The following is a 16,684-nucleotide window of genomic DNA, read 5'->3' as shown; positions in this document are numbered from 1 at the left end:
TATAGCAATGAAGAGAAAAGGCATAGGGAGGGTTTTCAGGGTGAAAAGAGTAGCATGTGGAGAAGGCCAGAGGTGTGGATTCAGTTGCTGGAGATAAGTCACAGATGCAGGAGTCTACAGAAATGAGTCTAATTCATTTACTTAGAAGGTTGCATTCACCTGATGTAAGCTTCTGTTTTCCCTGGAGACCTCAGAAAATCTTTGTATTTAAATCCTGTCTTTACTAGTTTTTTTCTGTTCTAACCTGTCCTACTTACTATTACTGGACTCAGTTCCCTGCAGTGCACACCTTGAAATGCACACCTGCTCTAGTAGCTCTTTGATTCAGCGCCTTCTGTGGCTTTATGTTTTTTATATTCTTAGTGTGCATTTAACCATTAGAAGCCTGGCCTCTTGCAGATCATTTCTATTATGGCCTTGCTTCTTGTCCATTTACTTTGTTTCAAGTGTATTGCCCCTAGATTGCTACTTTTCACATTAGCTTTGGGTGATCTCATTCATAATTCAATAATTATGTTGATTGTTTTTTGGCTTTCAAGTTGGGTAATATGTAATAAAGAGTTTCAGAGAATTCTTTGGAAAACCAGTTTTTATCATATATATAATATGATGTAGCTTAAGCTCTATCTAGTATACTTTGGATGTTTGTGTCGGTTGTCTTTTTATTATTAAGTTTAAATTAAGCTAAAGCAATATAGATATTTATAGTTGTGCTTTTAGAATAGTTTTAATAAAATTCAATATTCATTTAAAGAGTATTTTATTACAGTTTAGTGGGCTGTTGCTGTATTCAGCAATATAGTTTGTTACTACCATTATTTTGAAACATTCCAGTCTTTATAAGCTTTGTCATATTTTAAAGGAATTGTCACTAATACTATATCTTTTACAATTTTTAAGTGATAAATAATACTCTTCCTCTTTATTTTAACAATATTACTTCTATTTTCTATCCTAGATTTAGGAGGTAATCCTGTGATGATAATATTTAGTAAAGTCTATCTTAAATTTAAATTGTCACCTTGGTAATGACTTTGATATTTAACATTTCCCAAAGTTAGACTGCCTGAAAATATTAACTTTTTTTTTTTTCTTTTGTAGTGAAGAGGTCTGTATTTTATCTGCATCCGGCACGGCAGCTGTACTGAACCCTAGATTTTTGCAGGATGGCACCGTGGAGGGCTGTTTGGAACCGAGGTTGTCACGACAGCATGGCTTATTTTCCTTAAGGGTAGAGAGGGGAGAGTTTGATTTTCTTCTTCTCAGAGCTGGGATAATCCTTCTCTATGAGGGCGGGTTACAGGGGTGTGGTATAGAAATCAGGACCAGGCACTTGACTGATTTTTACCTAATCCATAGCAACACCTTAGCAACAAAGAAGTATTGGGTTCTGCACTGCATGACGCACATTATTATTTCTAATGTCTCAGTAAATGGCACATATGATTACCAATTGAAAAATTTTAGGTATACATTTTTGTGTTTGCTACAATGTAGAAATAATTTCTTTTGAGTTTTTTCTTCCTTTCTTTTCCTTTCTCTTACCTCCAAAATAGAAAAAGGTCATGAAACAATTTCCATAAAGAAAATTCCTAATTTACACAACAGACACTATGTTGTATGAAAACTATGTATAAAAGCTTCAATTATGTATAAAAAACCTTGTGAAATATGATTTTAAGATATGTGAAAGAGAAAGTAAAAGTGAAAGCATTAGGTAAAATAAAACTGCTTTTTGGTTTATTTGATTATCAGTTCCTTTAATCTGTTAGTGTCCATAAATAAAAAGATGAGGTTATCAACTATATGTACAGAAAGCTGTAAGTTTGATACCAGAGCTTGCCTGAATAATTATAAATCTTAAATACTTCTTACCTAACACTATGCATATTTTTCCGCATTATTAATGTATTAGTATATATTAAGGAAGAAAGCCAAAAAAAAAAAAAATCTATGCATTATCAAATTTAGTAAAAATTTACAAGTCTCTGTGTAGCCAAGAAAGATACATTAAAAAGACCTTGGTCAGTTTCTTCTTTTGTCAGTATTAAAAAAATAGATTTTGACCATAATATGTTTCAGAGCACTAAAAGTCATGGTAAATAATAGGAAAGTGAAGGTTGGACATTTTGAAGTATACTAAACAATTGGAATATTCTGTGAGAAAACTGACTTTGCTGGTGAGTTGTCCCAGTGCTGCCGAATAGTTCTTGCTTATGTCGGTAGCTTCCATTCTTTAGTAGGTAGAAGCCTAATTTAACGAACAGCCTTTCTCATGCAGTTTGATTGTTTACATATTATGGCTTGGATGGGCACAGGAAATTATTAGTGCTTACTAAAGAAAAAATGTAGGAGTAAAAGGAAGAAAAAAATTCCCTAGGATGTCAGTATTTAGAGATTATCCATTTTCGTATTTCAAGTGTTTTCATACATTTTTTGCATTTCTTTTTCTTTGGGATGGTTTTGATCTCTGCCTCCTGTACAGTATTATGAACCTCCATCCATATAGTTTTTCAGGCACTCTGTCAGATCTAATCCCTTAACTCTATTTGTCACTTCCACTGCATGATCGTAAGGGATTTGATTTAATCATACCCGAATGGTCTAGCAGTTTTCCCTACTTTCTTCTATTTAAGTCTGAATTTTGCAATAAGAAGTTCATGATCGGAGCCGCAGTCATCTCCTGGTCTTGTTTTTGCTGATTGTATAGAGCTTTTCCACCTTCAGCTGCAAAAATCTGATTTTGGTGTTGACCATCTGGTGATGTCCACATGTAGAGTAGTCTTTTGTGTTGTTGGAAGAAGGTGTTTGCTATGACCAATGCACTCTCTTGGCAAAACTCTGTTAGCCTTTGCCCTGCTTCATTTTGTACTCTACGGCCAAACTTGCCTGTTACTACAGGTATCTCATGACTTTCTACTTTTGCATTCCAGTCCCCTATGATGAAAAGGACATCTTTTTTTGATGTTAGTTCTAGAAGGTCTTATAGGTCTTCACAGAACCAGCCAGCTTCTTTAGCATAAGTGGTTGGGGCATAGATTTGGATTACTGTGATATTGAATGGTTTGCCTTGGAAATAAACAGGGATCATTCTGTCATTTTTTATATTATACCCAAGCATGCATTTTGGATTCTTTTGTTGACTATGAAGGCTACTCCATTTCTTCTAAGGGATTCTTGCTCACGAGTAGATATAATAGATATAATGTAGATATAATAGATATAATAGTAGATATAATGGTCATCTGAATTAAATTCACCCATTTCAGTCCATTTTAGTTCACTGATCCTGAAATGTCGATGTTCACTCTTGCCATCTCCTGTTTGAACACTTCCAATTAACCTTGATTCATGGACCTAACATTCCAGGTTTCTATGCAATATTGTACTTTACAGCGTCGGACTTTACGTCCATCACCAGTCACAAAATGCAAAACGGCAACATGGTTATCTGAGGAAGCCTTATAAATAGCTGAGCAAAGAAGAGAAGTGAAAGGCAAAGGAGAAAAGGAAAGATAATCCATCTGAATGCAGAGTTCCAAAAAATAGCAAGGAGAGATAAGAAAACCTTCCTAACTGATCAATGCAAAGAAATAGAGGAAAACAATAGAATGGTAAAGACTAGAGATCTCTTTAAGAAAATTAGAGACACAGGGGAACATTTCATGCAAAGATGGGCACACTAAAGGGCAGAAATGGTATGGACCTAACAGAAGCAGAAGATATTAAGAAGAGGTGACAAGAATACACAGAAATATACAAAAAAGATCTTAAAGACCCAGATAACCACAATGGTGTGATCACTCACCTAGAGCCAGACATCCTGGTATGTGAAGTCAAGTGGGCCTTAGGAAGCATCACTATGAACAAAGCTAGTGGAGATGGAATTCCAGCTGAACTATTTCAAATCCTAAAAGATGATGCTGTGAAAGTGCTGCACTCATTATGCCAGCAAATTTGGAAAACTCAGCAGTGGTCACAGGACTGGAAAAGGTCAGCTTTCATTCCAATCCCAAAGAAAGGCAATGCCAAAGAATGTTCAAACTACCACACAATTGCACTCATCTCACATACTAGCAAAGTAATGCTCAAAATTCTCCAAGCTAGGTTTCAACAGTACGTGAACAATGAACTTCCAGATGTTCAAGCTGGATTTAGAAAAGGCAGAGGAACCAGAGACCAAATTGCCAACATCATAGAAATTGCCAAGATCATAGAAAAAGCAATAGAATTCCAGAAAAAATCCGTTTCATTGACTGCACCAAAGCCTTTGACTGTGTGGATCACGACAAACTGTGGAAAATTCTTAAAGAGATGGAAATACCAGACAACCTTACCTGCCTCCTGAGAAATCTGTATGCAGGTCAAGAAGCAACAGTTAGAACCGGACATGGAACCAGCAACAGACTGGGTTCGAAATAGGGAAAGGAGTACGTCAAGGCTGTGTATTGTCACCCTGCTTATTTATACGGAGTCCGTCATGCAAAATGCCAGACTGGGTGAAGCACAAGCCGGAATCAAGATTGCCAAGAGAAATATCAATAACCTCAGATATGCAGATGACACCATCCTTATGGCAGAAAGTAGAGGAACTAAAGAGCCTCTTGATGAAGTGAAAGAGGAGAGTGAAAAAGCTGGCTTAAAACTCAGCATCCAGAAAACTAAGATCATGGCATCTGGTCCCATCACTTCATGGCAAATAGATGGGAAAACAATGGAAACATGGCAGACTTTATTTTCTTGGGCTCCAGAATCACTGCAGGTGGTGACTGCAGGCATGAAATTAAAAGACACTTTCTCCTTGGAAGAAAAGCTATGACCAACCTAGACAGCATAGTAAAAAGCAGAGACATTACTTTGCTGACTAAAGTCCATCTAGTTAAAGGCATGGTTTTTCCAGTAGTCGTGTATGGATGTGAGAGGGGTCCATAAAGGGAGCTGAATGCCGAAGAACTGATGCTTTTAAACTGTGATGTTGGAGAAGACTCGATATTTCCTTGTACAGAAAGGAGATCAAACCAGTTAATCCTAAAGGAAATCAAACCTGAATATTCATTGGAAGGACTGATGCTGAAGCTGAAGCTCCAGTAACTGACTCACTGGAAAAGACCCTGATGCTAGGAAGGATTGAAGGTGGGAGGAGGAGGGAATGACAGAGGATGAGATGGTTGGATGGCATCACCAGCTCGATAGCAAGCTCTAGGAGTTGGTGATGAACCGGGAAGCCTCATGTCATGCAGTCCATGGGGTCGCAAAGAGTCAGACACATCTGAGCAACTGAACTTAACTGAACGTCATACACTTTAGCACTTTTATTCTTTATGATACACCACCTGTGTTCAAATAACTCCCATCTGGGAGTTATTTGGTTAAAAATTGTCCCGATTTTCATCTTTCTGTGTCCCCTTTGTACCACATGGGCTTTGGATTCAAACAAACTGGCGTTAAAATCTGATGTCTGCTACTTAGTACTTTTTGTGACTGAGCAAATGACTTAGCATCTCAGCTTAGTTTCAGGCCAAATGAAACTAGTTTTTGTTTCCCTGTGCTTGGTGTTATATTGAAGGGGGCGTGCATTTAGCTATAGTTTTCTTACTTAATCTTTAAAAAAAAAAAGAACCTTTCTAGGTAGATACTGTTGTTCCAGTTTTATAGAGGAGACTCTCAGAGGTTAAATGACTTGCTCAGGCTCACAGCTCTGCTCATATCGGTTTCCCCTGTTACTTCTGATAGGCCAGAATGCCATCCCAACAGTAAAATATCTGGGAGAAACTTAATTTAATTTAGAGGCTTACTGAGAAAATTCTGTGAAATAATGTATACAAAGAATCTATGCAAAGCCTGATTCTGGGAGGTATAGTAACTTGTAAACTTTTAGATGGAACTGAATTGAGAACCCACATCTTTTCAGAGCCATGGATGTGACTGTGTGAAATCCTGCTGTTCTCCGTGGAGTTTCCCTCTTCCCTTCCTATTCTTCTCATTTCTTCAGATTTAATGACTGAAAAAAGACTTAATCATTCTAAAATGATTTCATAAACAGCCTACTACAGTAGACATTTTACAGTGAATGGAAAGTTTGTGGGTCATTCATTTGTGCTTCACGTATGACAGATATTCATTTCTGAAACACACGTGTTTTGGTTTCTCTGAAAGGGTACAACAGACATTAGAAATTAGAAACTTTAGAGTATGCCTAGCTTTGGCTTTTTTTTTCCCTCTTAAATTTGTTTCTAATTGTAGATTTTTTTTCAAATTGGTTTTTTCCCTTAGGAATTATTTTCTGATTTTATGTGTATTATCTTTTCAGATAATAAAAGCATATCACTCTTATTATCTAGCCATTTTAAAAAATATTTAATTTTTAATTGATTGATGATTGGTTTGCAATATTGGTTTGATTTCTGTCATACATCAACCTTTCATTTTTATGTTGTATCCTAAAGGAGAAACCATTGGAATAATAGTGGTTTTTGTCAGGTCATCAAACATAAGAATTCAGGGAGGGGACATATGTATACCAATGGCTGATTCATGTTGAGGTTTGACAGAAAACAACGAAATTCTGTAAAGCAATTATCCCCTAATTAAAAAAATAAATAAATAAATAACATAATTGATAGAAAATGCCCCATTACTTGTATAAGCCTCTTCTTTCATAACAGAGTATGTGGTTCTGATTTCCTGTTTGTTTCTTATCAATCATAGTGGTAACTATTATGGTCAAAGTTATGATATAGTTTGTACACAAGTACTGGATAGGTAGTATTTGTTTTTGGAAAAATGCATAGAATTTTCAAGAATGCCTTTTTCCCCCTTAATGTGTCTATATAGGCTAGAAGAAAATTTGCCTGCAGGCTGTGGATTTTGCCATATACCATATGATGAACTGAATATGCCGTTTCCAGCTCATCTCACATACTGCAATAACTGCAGGAAACAAAAAGTTCCTGATGTTCTCTTCACAACCATAGACCTCCCAGTGGATGCAACAGTTATTGGAAAAGGTTGTCTCATTCAAGCAAGGTATGTTTGTGAAGACAGTACTTGGGGTCCTTGAAGGAATATAGAGTATAAAGTCCAATAGACATATTTGATCCATATGATTTTACTGTATGGAAAATTGGAAGGAAAAATAATCCTCTCTATGAGATTCAGATAAACTTGTATGCAAAAGCAGTCTTAAACATTGAAATTAGGTACAAATGTTTATTATTATGAAGATTATTAACTAACCTGTCAGAGGTGAGGGATGTGACTCAGTATGCTTTAATGACGTTAAATAACTGATACATTTTGGAAGTTGACTTTTTGTTCTTTTTAAGAATGGTGCTATGTGGTGTTTTGTTTTGTTTAACAATTTCAGTTAGCTGTTAAGAGTTCTCTTTAAAGTGTGCTGGAATAGGAAATTGAAAGGCACACAGGAAACAGCTGCAGCTATCTAGGTCACTAACAACTGCCAGGCTGCCAAATCCATGGAGCATTTCTGTCCTCATTTTACTGAAGGTCTCAGCAATAATCACACAGCTGATCGTTTTCTCCTTGAAATTCATGACTTCACAATGCCACACTTCCTCTTTTTTCCTACCTTTACATGTAGTCTTCATTCCTCCTCACTTCTTGTTCCTTGAAAGCCATGAGTTCAGACCCTCTTCTCAAAGCTCTCTCCCTAGTTGAAGTCATCAACTCCTATATATCTATATTCTGTCTGTAACTCTAGGACTCCCAAATTTACAGCTCTAGTTCAAAACTTACTTCTGAGCTTCAGACCCATATACTTTGCTGTCTACTTTACACCCCACTTTTATAAGCATCTCATACTTGTTCCATATTGAACTGCTGATTTTATCCATTTCTTTCATATTGGTCTTTCCTGTTTTCATAAGTGGTACTTGCTCTATTCAGTTTTTCATTGCAAATATGGTATTCTTAAACATTGTTCTCTTTCCTAACCTCCCCACATCAGAGTTATTTCAAAGTCATGTTACATTTTCTTCTAAAATATATTTCTAATCTATTTCCTTTTTTACTTTCATTCCCTCTTGCACCTTAGACCTTCCATTTAGAATTGTTTTTCTTTCGCCTGAGTTATCTTGAGTATTTTTTTGATGGATCTATTGATGGTCAACTATTTTTATGTGTCTGAAAATAAGCCCATTTTATCTTTAAACAGTATCTTTGGCTAGCAGTTATTTTCTTTAAGCACATTGAAGATACTCTTCCACTGCCTTCTGGCCTTCATTGCAACTGTTGAGAAATAACCTATTATACTAACTGTTCTTCTTTTGAAGTTTGTCTGTTTTTTTCCCTCAGGCTGTGTGCAAGCTATTTTATTTGTCTTTGGTTTTCTTCAGTTTCCCTGTAGAGTGTTAGGTATGGAGTTCTCTTTATCCTAGTTGTTACACCTTGGACATTTTGAATTTATAGATTGGTATCTTTCATGTGTTTTAAAAAATTTTAGGTTAGTTTTGTGATTCATCTGTTCTCTCGTCTTGATATTCCAATTAAAGTATATGACACTTTCTGACTGCCTCCTCTATGTCTGTTACTTTCTTGTTTATATTTTTAATCTTTTTATTTCTTTATGTTATATTTTGGATATTTTCTTATCTTTCAGTTCTTTAGTTTTGTCTTCAGCTGTCTTTAATGTGCTGTTATGCATAATAATTCTGTTTAAAATTTTTGATTTTTTATATCCAGAAGTTGTATTTTATTCTTTTTCAAATCTAATACCACATACTATAGTCTGTGTTTGATTCTGTAACTGATGATTTTAATATCTAAAAAATTTTTTTTCCTGTTGTTTCTGCTAACCAGCAGAAATTGTTCATTGTGTTTTACTTGCTTTGGCAAGTATTGTACAAAGCCCTGTGTGCCCTTCACCTAGCTTCCCCGATTGGTGGCATCTTACACAGCTGTAGTAGGGTATCAGCTAGGATATTGACACTGTTACAATGGTTTTAACTATGCTCCAAACCCGAGTCAGTTTTACATTTTGAATACTTGCATTCATTTAAGGATTTGTGTGTGTGTGTGTGTGTGTGTGTATGTCTGTGCAGTTTTATCCAACAAATAGATTGTGTAAACCACTGTCACAGTCAAGATACACAGCTGTTCACCCCACAAAAGAACTTCCTTATACTACCCACTTATATTTATACCCTGTATTGCCCCTTGCCCTGATCCTGTGATACTTTTAGGAAGATATTTAAAAGTGCATAGTTTATCCAGTTTTGTTTTTTTCTTTTTTCCTTGTTTTAGGTAGTCTTCTTCAACAGTTCTCAGAGTGTGGCCCTTAGACCAATAGCATCACCATCCCGGGGGAATGTATAGAAATGCAAATTGAGGCTCTGTGCCAGATCTGTTGACTCAGAAACCCTTGGGATGGAGCTCAGCAATTGTTTTTTCAACAAGCCCTCTGGGTGGTTGTGATGCAAGCCTGTATTTGAAAACTACTGGCCTGAGCAGCCTGGCTTACCAGTTTGGGGATCTTCTCTTAATCTTTTCAGTCAACTTTTTAGTCCTAGCTTTTGTTGTCTGTCACCTAAGTAGCTCTTGTTCACCATCCCTACATCAGTTCTCTTTGTACCATTCTCTGTGTAGCAGTATAAATGATGTCCTAAAATATACATTAGGTCATGTTACTTCTTAAAATCTATCTGGGGTTTCCATTGCTGGTAGAATAAAATCAAACTCCTCACCATGAGCAATCCTGACACATTCATGCCCATGCTTAACTGAATCCTCCTCTGTGCTGCCCTCACCCTTGCTCACTTCACTTGAGCTACAATGGTCTCCTTTTGGTTCTTTTATTATGCCAGCTTCATTCCACCAGTGTCTTTCTCCAGCAGTCCCAATTCCATCTTGTCTTTAAGATCCTGGCTCAGGTGTTATCTCTGCTCTGAAGCCTCTGTCCAATTATTCTTTCTTCACCTGGTTGATTTTCTGCACACACCTGATTCTTAGGCATTGTTTGCAGTTGCTTGGTTTCTTTGTCTTGTTTTATTACTCTTCCCCTGGAATACAGTCATCAGCAGGGGGTCTGTGTTTTATTCCTTGATCATTGCTCACCACGTAGAACAGTGCCTGGCACATGGTAGATACTCAAGTTTTATATTCTTTTAATGAGTAAATTAAGTTTTTTTCCTCTGTTGTCCACCCATTATATGATCATGTGGAGTTATGAAACCTAAGATTTAAAATTATATTCTGTGATGATTTTGATTACTATTTGTTTCATTTCTAGAGATTTGAGAGTTTTTTTTCCTTTTGTTTATCGAAATGGGACTTTTAGCAAAAGTGTATATGGTGAAAAAAATGGCAGAAAGGATTATTGATAAAACATAATAAGCCCATCTGAAACAAGTAAATGTTTGTCATCAAGCACATTTTTAGGAAGTTTTAAAAACTGGATATTGCTTAAGATGGTATCAGGAACACTGTCCACTGACTACATTATTTTCCTTAATAGGTTGTGTCGCTTAAAAAAGAAGGCACAGGCAGAAGCAAATGCCACAGCCATCAGTAATCTCTTGCCATTTATGGAATATGAAGTGCATACTCAGCTAATGAATAAACTAAAGCTCAAAGCAATGAATGCTTTATTTGGACTGAGAATTCAGATCACAGTGGGAGAAAATATGTTGATGGGCTTAGCGGTAAGTTTCAAGATGTTTTATTTTTGTTTTGTGATTCATGTAGTTGTAGATTCTTTTTTATGTGATTCAAAGAGTCTTTTAAGAAGACTTAGCTAAAAAATTGGCATTAAGACTTCTAAGGGCTAGAGACATTATAAGAAGAAAAGAAATCCAGTGATAGACTTTCACATACTTTTATATTTCTTTATGAAATTATTATTTGAAATCAAATTAATAAACTATTATATAAATTTATGTTTATGTTATTATTCTATTTTTGTATTCAGATTATAATTCATATAGTCACATTTCTAAGAATTACGATGTAGACCTTAATTTGTAAGTTGGCCACCATTGTCTGGACTTTATTATTGTTTACACATTGCTAACACAGGGTTTTTCCTTCTCAGCATTGTTAACATTTGGGGCTGTATAACTCTGTTATATGGGGCTGTCTTATTCATTTTGGGATGTTTGGCAGCATCGCTGGCTTTTGTCCACTAGATGCTAATAGCCTCCCATACAGTGTGACAACTGACAACCCAAACCGTCCCCAGTCATCACCAGGTGTCCCTTAGGGGACAGAACCACTCCTTAGCAGGGAGGACCACTGTGCTAAAAGAATCTCTTTTTTTAATGGAGAAAATCAATACATCTGAGACACATGCACCAGTGGTCAGCAGCAGAGTATGCTGTAAAATTGTGTGTTTCTGAAGTGCCAGTAAATTGTGAGGCAGTGAAAAGCTCTTTGTCTTGGCTTCATGTGAATCTTGATGCATTAGAAAGTAAGTTCTGACGGGGACTTCCCTGGTGACTCAGTGGTAAATAATCTGCTTGCAGTGTAGGAAACCCAGGTTTGACCCCTGGGTCAGGAAGATCCCCTGGTGATGGGGATAGCTACCCACTTCAGTATTCTTGCCTGGAGAATCCCATGGACAGAAGAGCCTGGCGGGCTATAGTCCATGGGGTTGCAGAGTTGGATATGACTGAGCTACTCACACACACACACACAAAACATTATCAGTGGGGAAAGTGAGAACTGCTTTTATAAGTAGCCTGAGACCCAGAGAACTAGATGTCTGCAAAATATTTATGGCAGTTCTCTCATATTCTCGACACTTTGCTGGCCAGAATTTTTGTCTGCGTCACCAGTACTTTTCAGACTGGAATTTTTTGTCTTCTTGGAGACATGCGTAGACATTTAATTTTAAGAAATTTATGAAGCTTGAATTCTTTTTCTCTGTATGCATTTGTAGATTAAAATGCTGAATTATTTCCTGCTTCATCTGTTCTTTCTATAAGAGCAAATATGCAAATTTCCATGTGTAGGTGATAATTGTGTGACAGTGATTAATTAGGAAATTTCACTTTTTTAAAACAAGTGAAATTTATAGTGATAATAAAAGCAGTTGGATTCATATTAAAATATTTGATATTTCAATGACCCATCTAAAAACTCATACTTAGCGAGGACATAACTTAAAAGTGTAGTTGGGCTGAATATAGAACTGCAGTGATTGGTGGGTGTCTCGGGGACTAAGAGCTTGGTTGGATTCTAAAGTTTAAAGAACAGTGTGCCAATTGCAGAAAGTACTTCTGATGGTTGAGCCCCAGGAAACTAGTTTGTGACCCAGGTATAGTTCTTCATTCCTGCCTCAAATACTGCCTTTTCTGATTCTTACTGATCTTTTCTTCTTGATCACTAGGGACATTCATTGTAACTGTTGGAGACTTTTTTAGTCTGTACACCTGAATCTCAAGGTCCCAAGAGTAGCTTTCACAATAGGTAATCTCTGATGAGTGTCTCCTGGGTATCTGGCACTGCACTGCTCTGGAAGGAATGTGACATTATCTTAACTTTACAAGAGAAGACAGATGCCATTATAGACTGAGTCTTCTCCAAAGTGATGTGGTTGCACATACCAGAACTCAGTTTCAAATGCAGGCCTGTCTAGTTCCAGAGTTGTGTTCTCAGCCATTCTGAGCTGTTGCCTCATTAGTGAATGCAGTTAGGAAACTGTTAAGAGATGGTGCACTAAGGCTGCATATGGTGCGGAGGGCATTCTAAGCTTGAGCATCGGAGACTGGGTTGTGGGTCCAGTCATGTGAACAGACCAGGAGAAAGAACTTCTGAGGACCAGACTTCATAGAGCACCACACACTTTCCAGGATGGACTGTAACAAAATTGGCAGTTGTTCAAAAATTTTAGTAACAACAACAACTCTTAGAATTTATGCAACTATCCAGAGTTAAAAGAATTGTCTTCTCTTTTCTCCATTCTAGTCCTTTGATATTAACAATTTGCTGTGTGTACTTTTATACATTTTTTTGCTTTCTTTCCTTACAGAAACACATTTAAACATAAAGCACATATGTGTGCATGTTTTATCTTGTTTTGTATTTCCCCTAGTAGGTTTTTAGTACTAATGACATGCAGTACTGTTACAAAGTCAGAATTTAGTATTTAATTAAATATTTAAAATAAATCTGTATCAGGTTCTTTCTTGGTGACTATGAAGTTAGAATGATATAGTGGAAAGTTCTTGGTTTTAAGAGTTTGAAACACATTCACATCTCTTCTCCACATTTATTGATAGGTGTGATCTTGAGTAAGCTTCCTATCCTTTCTGAACTTCAGTTTCTTTACTTGCTTTGCATAAGTTTCCTTGTTACTTTTGCCACTTTAAAGATAAACTACCCGTTCATGAGATACTTACTTTACTACAATTTTCAATCATGTTTTCCTGAGCTATTTTTTTCTGTGCACATTATTTTTTACAGCCATAAGGAAAAACTTTAAAGTACAGTTGGGTATGCAGAGCCAAGGAAATTGTCCTTTCACTACTGTCTGACCTACCCAGGGTTCTCACTGGAAGTAACCAACCGCTGTGCTACCAGTTCTGTTTTTCTATGTCCTTTTACATATGTCCTCTGCAAACACTGGTGCTAATTATCTTTTTCCTACAGGACAAGGACCATTCTTCTGAATATGAATACTGAAGGACTGTTATGATTTAGATATTCTTTTTTTCTCATTATTCCCCCATTTTTACCAGTCGGCCACTGGTGTGTATTTAGCAGCTTTACCAACTCCTGGTGGTATTCAGATTGCTGGAAAGACTCCTAATGATGGCTCATATGAGCAGCATATATCTCATATGCAGAAGAAGATAAATGACACGATTGCCAAGAATAAAGAGTTGTATGAAATCAATCCTCCGGTAAGTGAAATAAATCTCCATTGTGAATACATGTTTACATGTTAGTGTATTTCTAGATTCTTTTAAGGATATTTTTCTACACTGTCTAAATTTGCTGTGCCTGTTACTCATTCTTTCTCCTTCCTTTATATCCATGCTCAGATGTCTTTATTTTTTAGGGAAGCCAACTCCGAACACCCTATTTAAAAAATAGTAACTCTCCCATCAGTTTTTGGTACTTCCTATCTCCCTTCTGTGTTTTATTGTTTTCCGTTTCTCTTATTTTTGTGTGTCTTTATGTGTGAAGTATGTTTTTGTGTATTGCTTGATGCTCCCGGGCTTCTGTGATAGCTCAGTTGGTAAAGAATCTGCCTGCAATGCAGGAGACCCTGGTTTGATTGATGGGTCAGGAAGATCTACTGCAGAACGATAGGCTGCCCACTCCAGCACTCTTGGGCTTCCCTGGTGGTTCAGCTGGTAAAGAATCTGCCTGCACTGTGGGAGACCTGGGTTCGATCCCTGGGTTGGGGAAATCCCCTGGAGAAGGGAAAGGCTACCCACTCTAGTATTCTAGCCTAGAGAATTCCATGGACTGTATAGTCCATGGGGTCACAAAGACTCGGACATGACTAAGTGACTTTCACTTACTTGCCTTGATGCTCTCAGTAGAATGAAGCTGTGTCAGGGCTGTATTCCTAATGGCTTGACCAGTTCCTCCTAGTAGTAGCCTCCTGACAGATAAGTCCTTGATGAGTAACCAAATAAACGGCTTAAAATTTTCTTTATTTAGTATAAAGAAAGATTGCTTATCTATGGCAAAGATACTAAAAAATGCAGGGTCTTTTCTTTCTCATTTTGTAGTCACTGTAACAGGCACCCTGTCAGATTTATGTAGGGCAGATTAAATATGGAAAGCAAGTAAGGTAATGGCTATGAAGGTGCTTCAGAGTAGCTGAGTTAGGAAGCTGCGGTGGCAGTCTTATGTAAGGTGTGCACTAGCAGAGAATGTTGAAAACGTTTGGAAAAACCTTTTTAAAAATAATTTCCTTTTTTTTTTTTTAAAGATAGCTCTGTTATACCAACAGCAGGCTTTGTCTTTCACATTTGTATTCACATACCCACTTTCTGTTGATATCCTTGTGGCCAGCAGCTATTTAGAACCTCTAGTTAGCTGCAATCTTTGGCTATAAAATAGGTAAAAACTTACAAACCCATATAAGATTGCAGCATACATTTACCTTAAAAAGATCATTGTAACTGTTAGAATTTATTTAGCTTAATAAGTTGCATAGCAAATACATGTATAATGTATGTATTATGTGTACAAACACAAACATAGATACGTATGTTATATACCACATTTTACTATTTGGGGCTTTGAAGAATTGCCACTGCATAAGATATAAAAGATAAGAACGTTATTTGGGTACATAATCTTTAATTCTGTATGCATTGTTTAGGACTCTCAAATGTCAAGCAGAAAACGCTGTGAGCTGGAAAAACTGCCAGTTCCCTGCAGTGTCCTCTCTGTACACTAGGTGTCAGTGTTGCCTCGCTGTGTCTGTTCTGGATTCTTGTATCAAGGTGGTGGTGGCATAGTCCCTAAATTGTGTCTGACTAAAAGAGATAGCCATGTAGTCTATAAAAGTTTAATTATTCCTAAAGATTATGATTAAATATAGATTATGAATACATTTTACAGATCCCCCCATAGTTTTCTATTAATATGCAAATTTAAAACCAGACTGAAGCATGCAAATATCAAATCATTGTATTGAACACCCGGAAACTGCTGTTACATGTCAACTGAAGCTCCCTTAAACAGGAAAAGATATGATATAAAGCAATTATATTTTTTTTAGGAGATATCTGAAGAGATTATAGGATCCCCCATTCCAGAACCTAGACAACGCTCACGACTTTTGAGATCTCAGTCAGAAAGCTCTGATGAAGTTACCGAATTGGACCTTTCACATGGGAAAAAAGATGCCTTTGTTTTGGAGGTAGTATTGCACTGAAATAATTTCTAAAAGTTTTTGGACGATAAGATATGTATTTTTACAATCAGATCCTAAATTGGTGAGATTTTTAAAATCATTACAACTGTTATAAATGTCAAAAGAATGTTTTCTTACAGAAATTACAACAAATTTGAAGATATCAGGACTTGGTAACATATCTTTTGTTTAACACCAGATGACTGATAAAATAATGTAGATGGTTTGAGAAGAATTAATGTTGGGGTTGAAATAAAAATATTAAACTTTTGGAGCTATTTTTGTAAATTTGAATTAATTTAAATAAGGTTCTATTCCTTCACTTACTATAGTTCTTACCTACTTTATAGGTTATAATGTTAGTGTAACATTTTTACATGTAACATAATAATATAAGCACTGTAGTGTTTTCTTACTGAGTTCAGAATATGTAATCGAACTTTCATTGTAAAAATACATTCAGAACTGACTTTCCTGGAGAATAAATATGACATGAAAGGTTTATGGAACCTTTGCTTTCACAGATCTGCTTCCCAGGCACTTCCCTGTAGAATACTTAGCTTTAAAAGGGTTGATGATCTTTCTTTGATCCTGAAGGAAAGGAAAACAAATGAGGATACTGAGAAATGTTTCCTGGTAAGGTGACAGTTGAGAGAAAAAATCTGACGTCTGCATCTCAGTAAAGCAGGAAGGTGATAGTAGAATTGAACTGGGTTGGGATTGGAGGCTTGAAGAGTCTAGAACAGTGCCTGTGAATGATCAGAATGTCAGCTGTAGAAGATGCTCAAGGCTCAACTGAGATGAGAGTGTTACCTTGTAGAAAACTCAAACTATATGACTTTGTATGCT

At 36.5% G+C, this 16,684-nt stretch overlaps 1 protein-coding gene across 20 annotated transcripts in view; it reads left to right on the top strand.

Moving 5' to 3' along the window:
• The window catches only part of C2CD5 (C2 calcium dependent domain containing 5), an 86,959-nt gene that overhangs the window by 49,196 nt on the left and 21,079 nt on the right, over positions 1 to 16,684 (top strand). For all 20 annotated transcript variants that reach the window (XM_070453767.1, XM_070453765.1, XM_070453762.1 and 17 more), the window contains 5 exons: positions 1,102 to 1,197; positions 6,835 to 7,026; positions 10,472 to 10,658; positions 13,695 to 13,859; positions 15,701 to 15,841. In XM_070453767.1, the coding sequence (XP_070309868.1) occupies positions 1,102 to 1,197; positions 6,835 to 7,026; positions 10,472 to 10,658; positions 13,695 to 13,859; positions 15,701 to 15,841 (781 nt within the window). The remainder of the gene's footprint in view (positions 1 to 1,101; positions 1,198 to 6,834; positions 7,027 to 10,471; positions 10,659 to 13,694; positions 13,860 to 15,700; positions 15,842 to 16,684) is intronic.

Source organism: Odocoileus virginianus, chromosome 23 (genome assembly GCF_023699985.2).
Source record: "Odocoileus virginianus isolate 20LAN1187 ecotype Illinois chromosome 23, Ovbor_1.2, whole genome shotgun sequence".
Classification (NCBI taxonomy): domain Eukaryota; kingdom Metazoa; phylum Chordata; class Mammalia; order Artiodactyla; family Cervidae; genus Odocoileus; species Odocoileus virginianus.
Note: the sequence above shows the minus strand (reverse complement) of the source record. Positions and strands in the feature narration are given on the sequence as shown.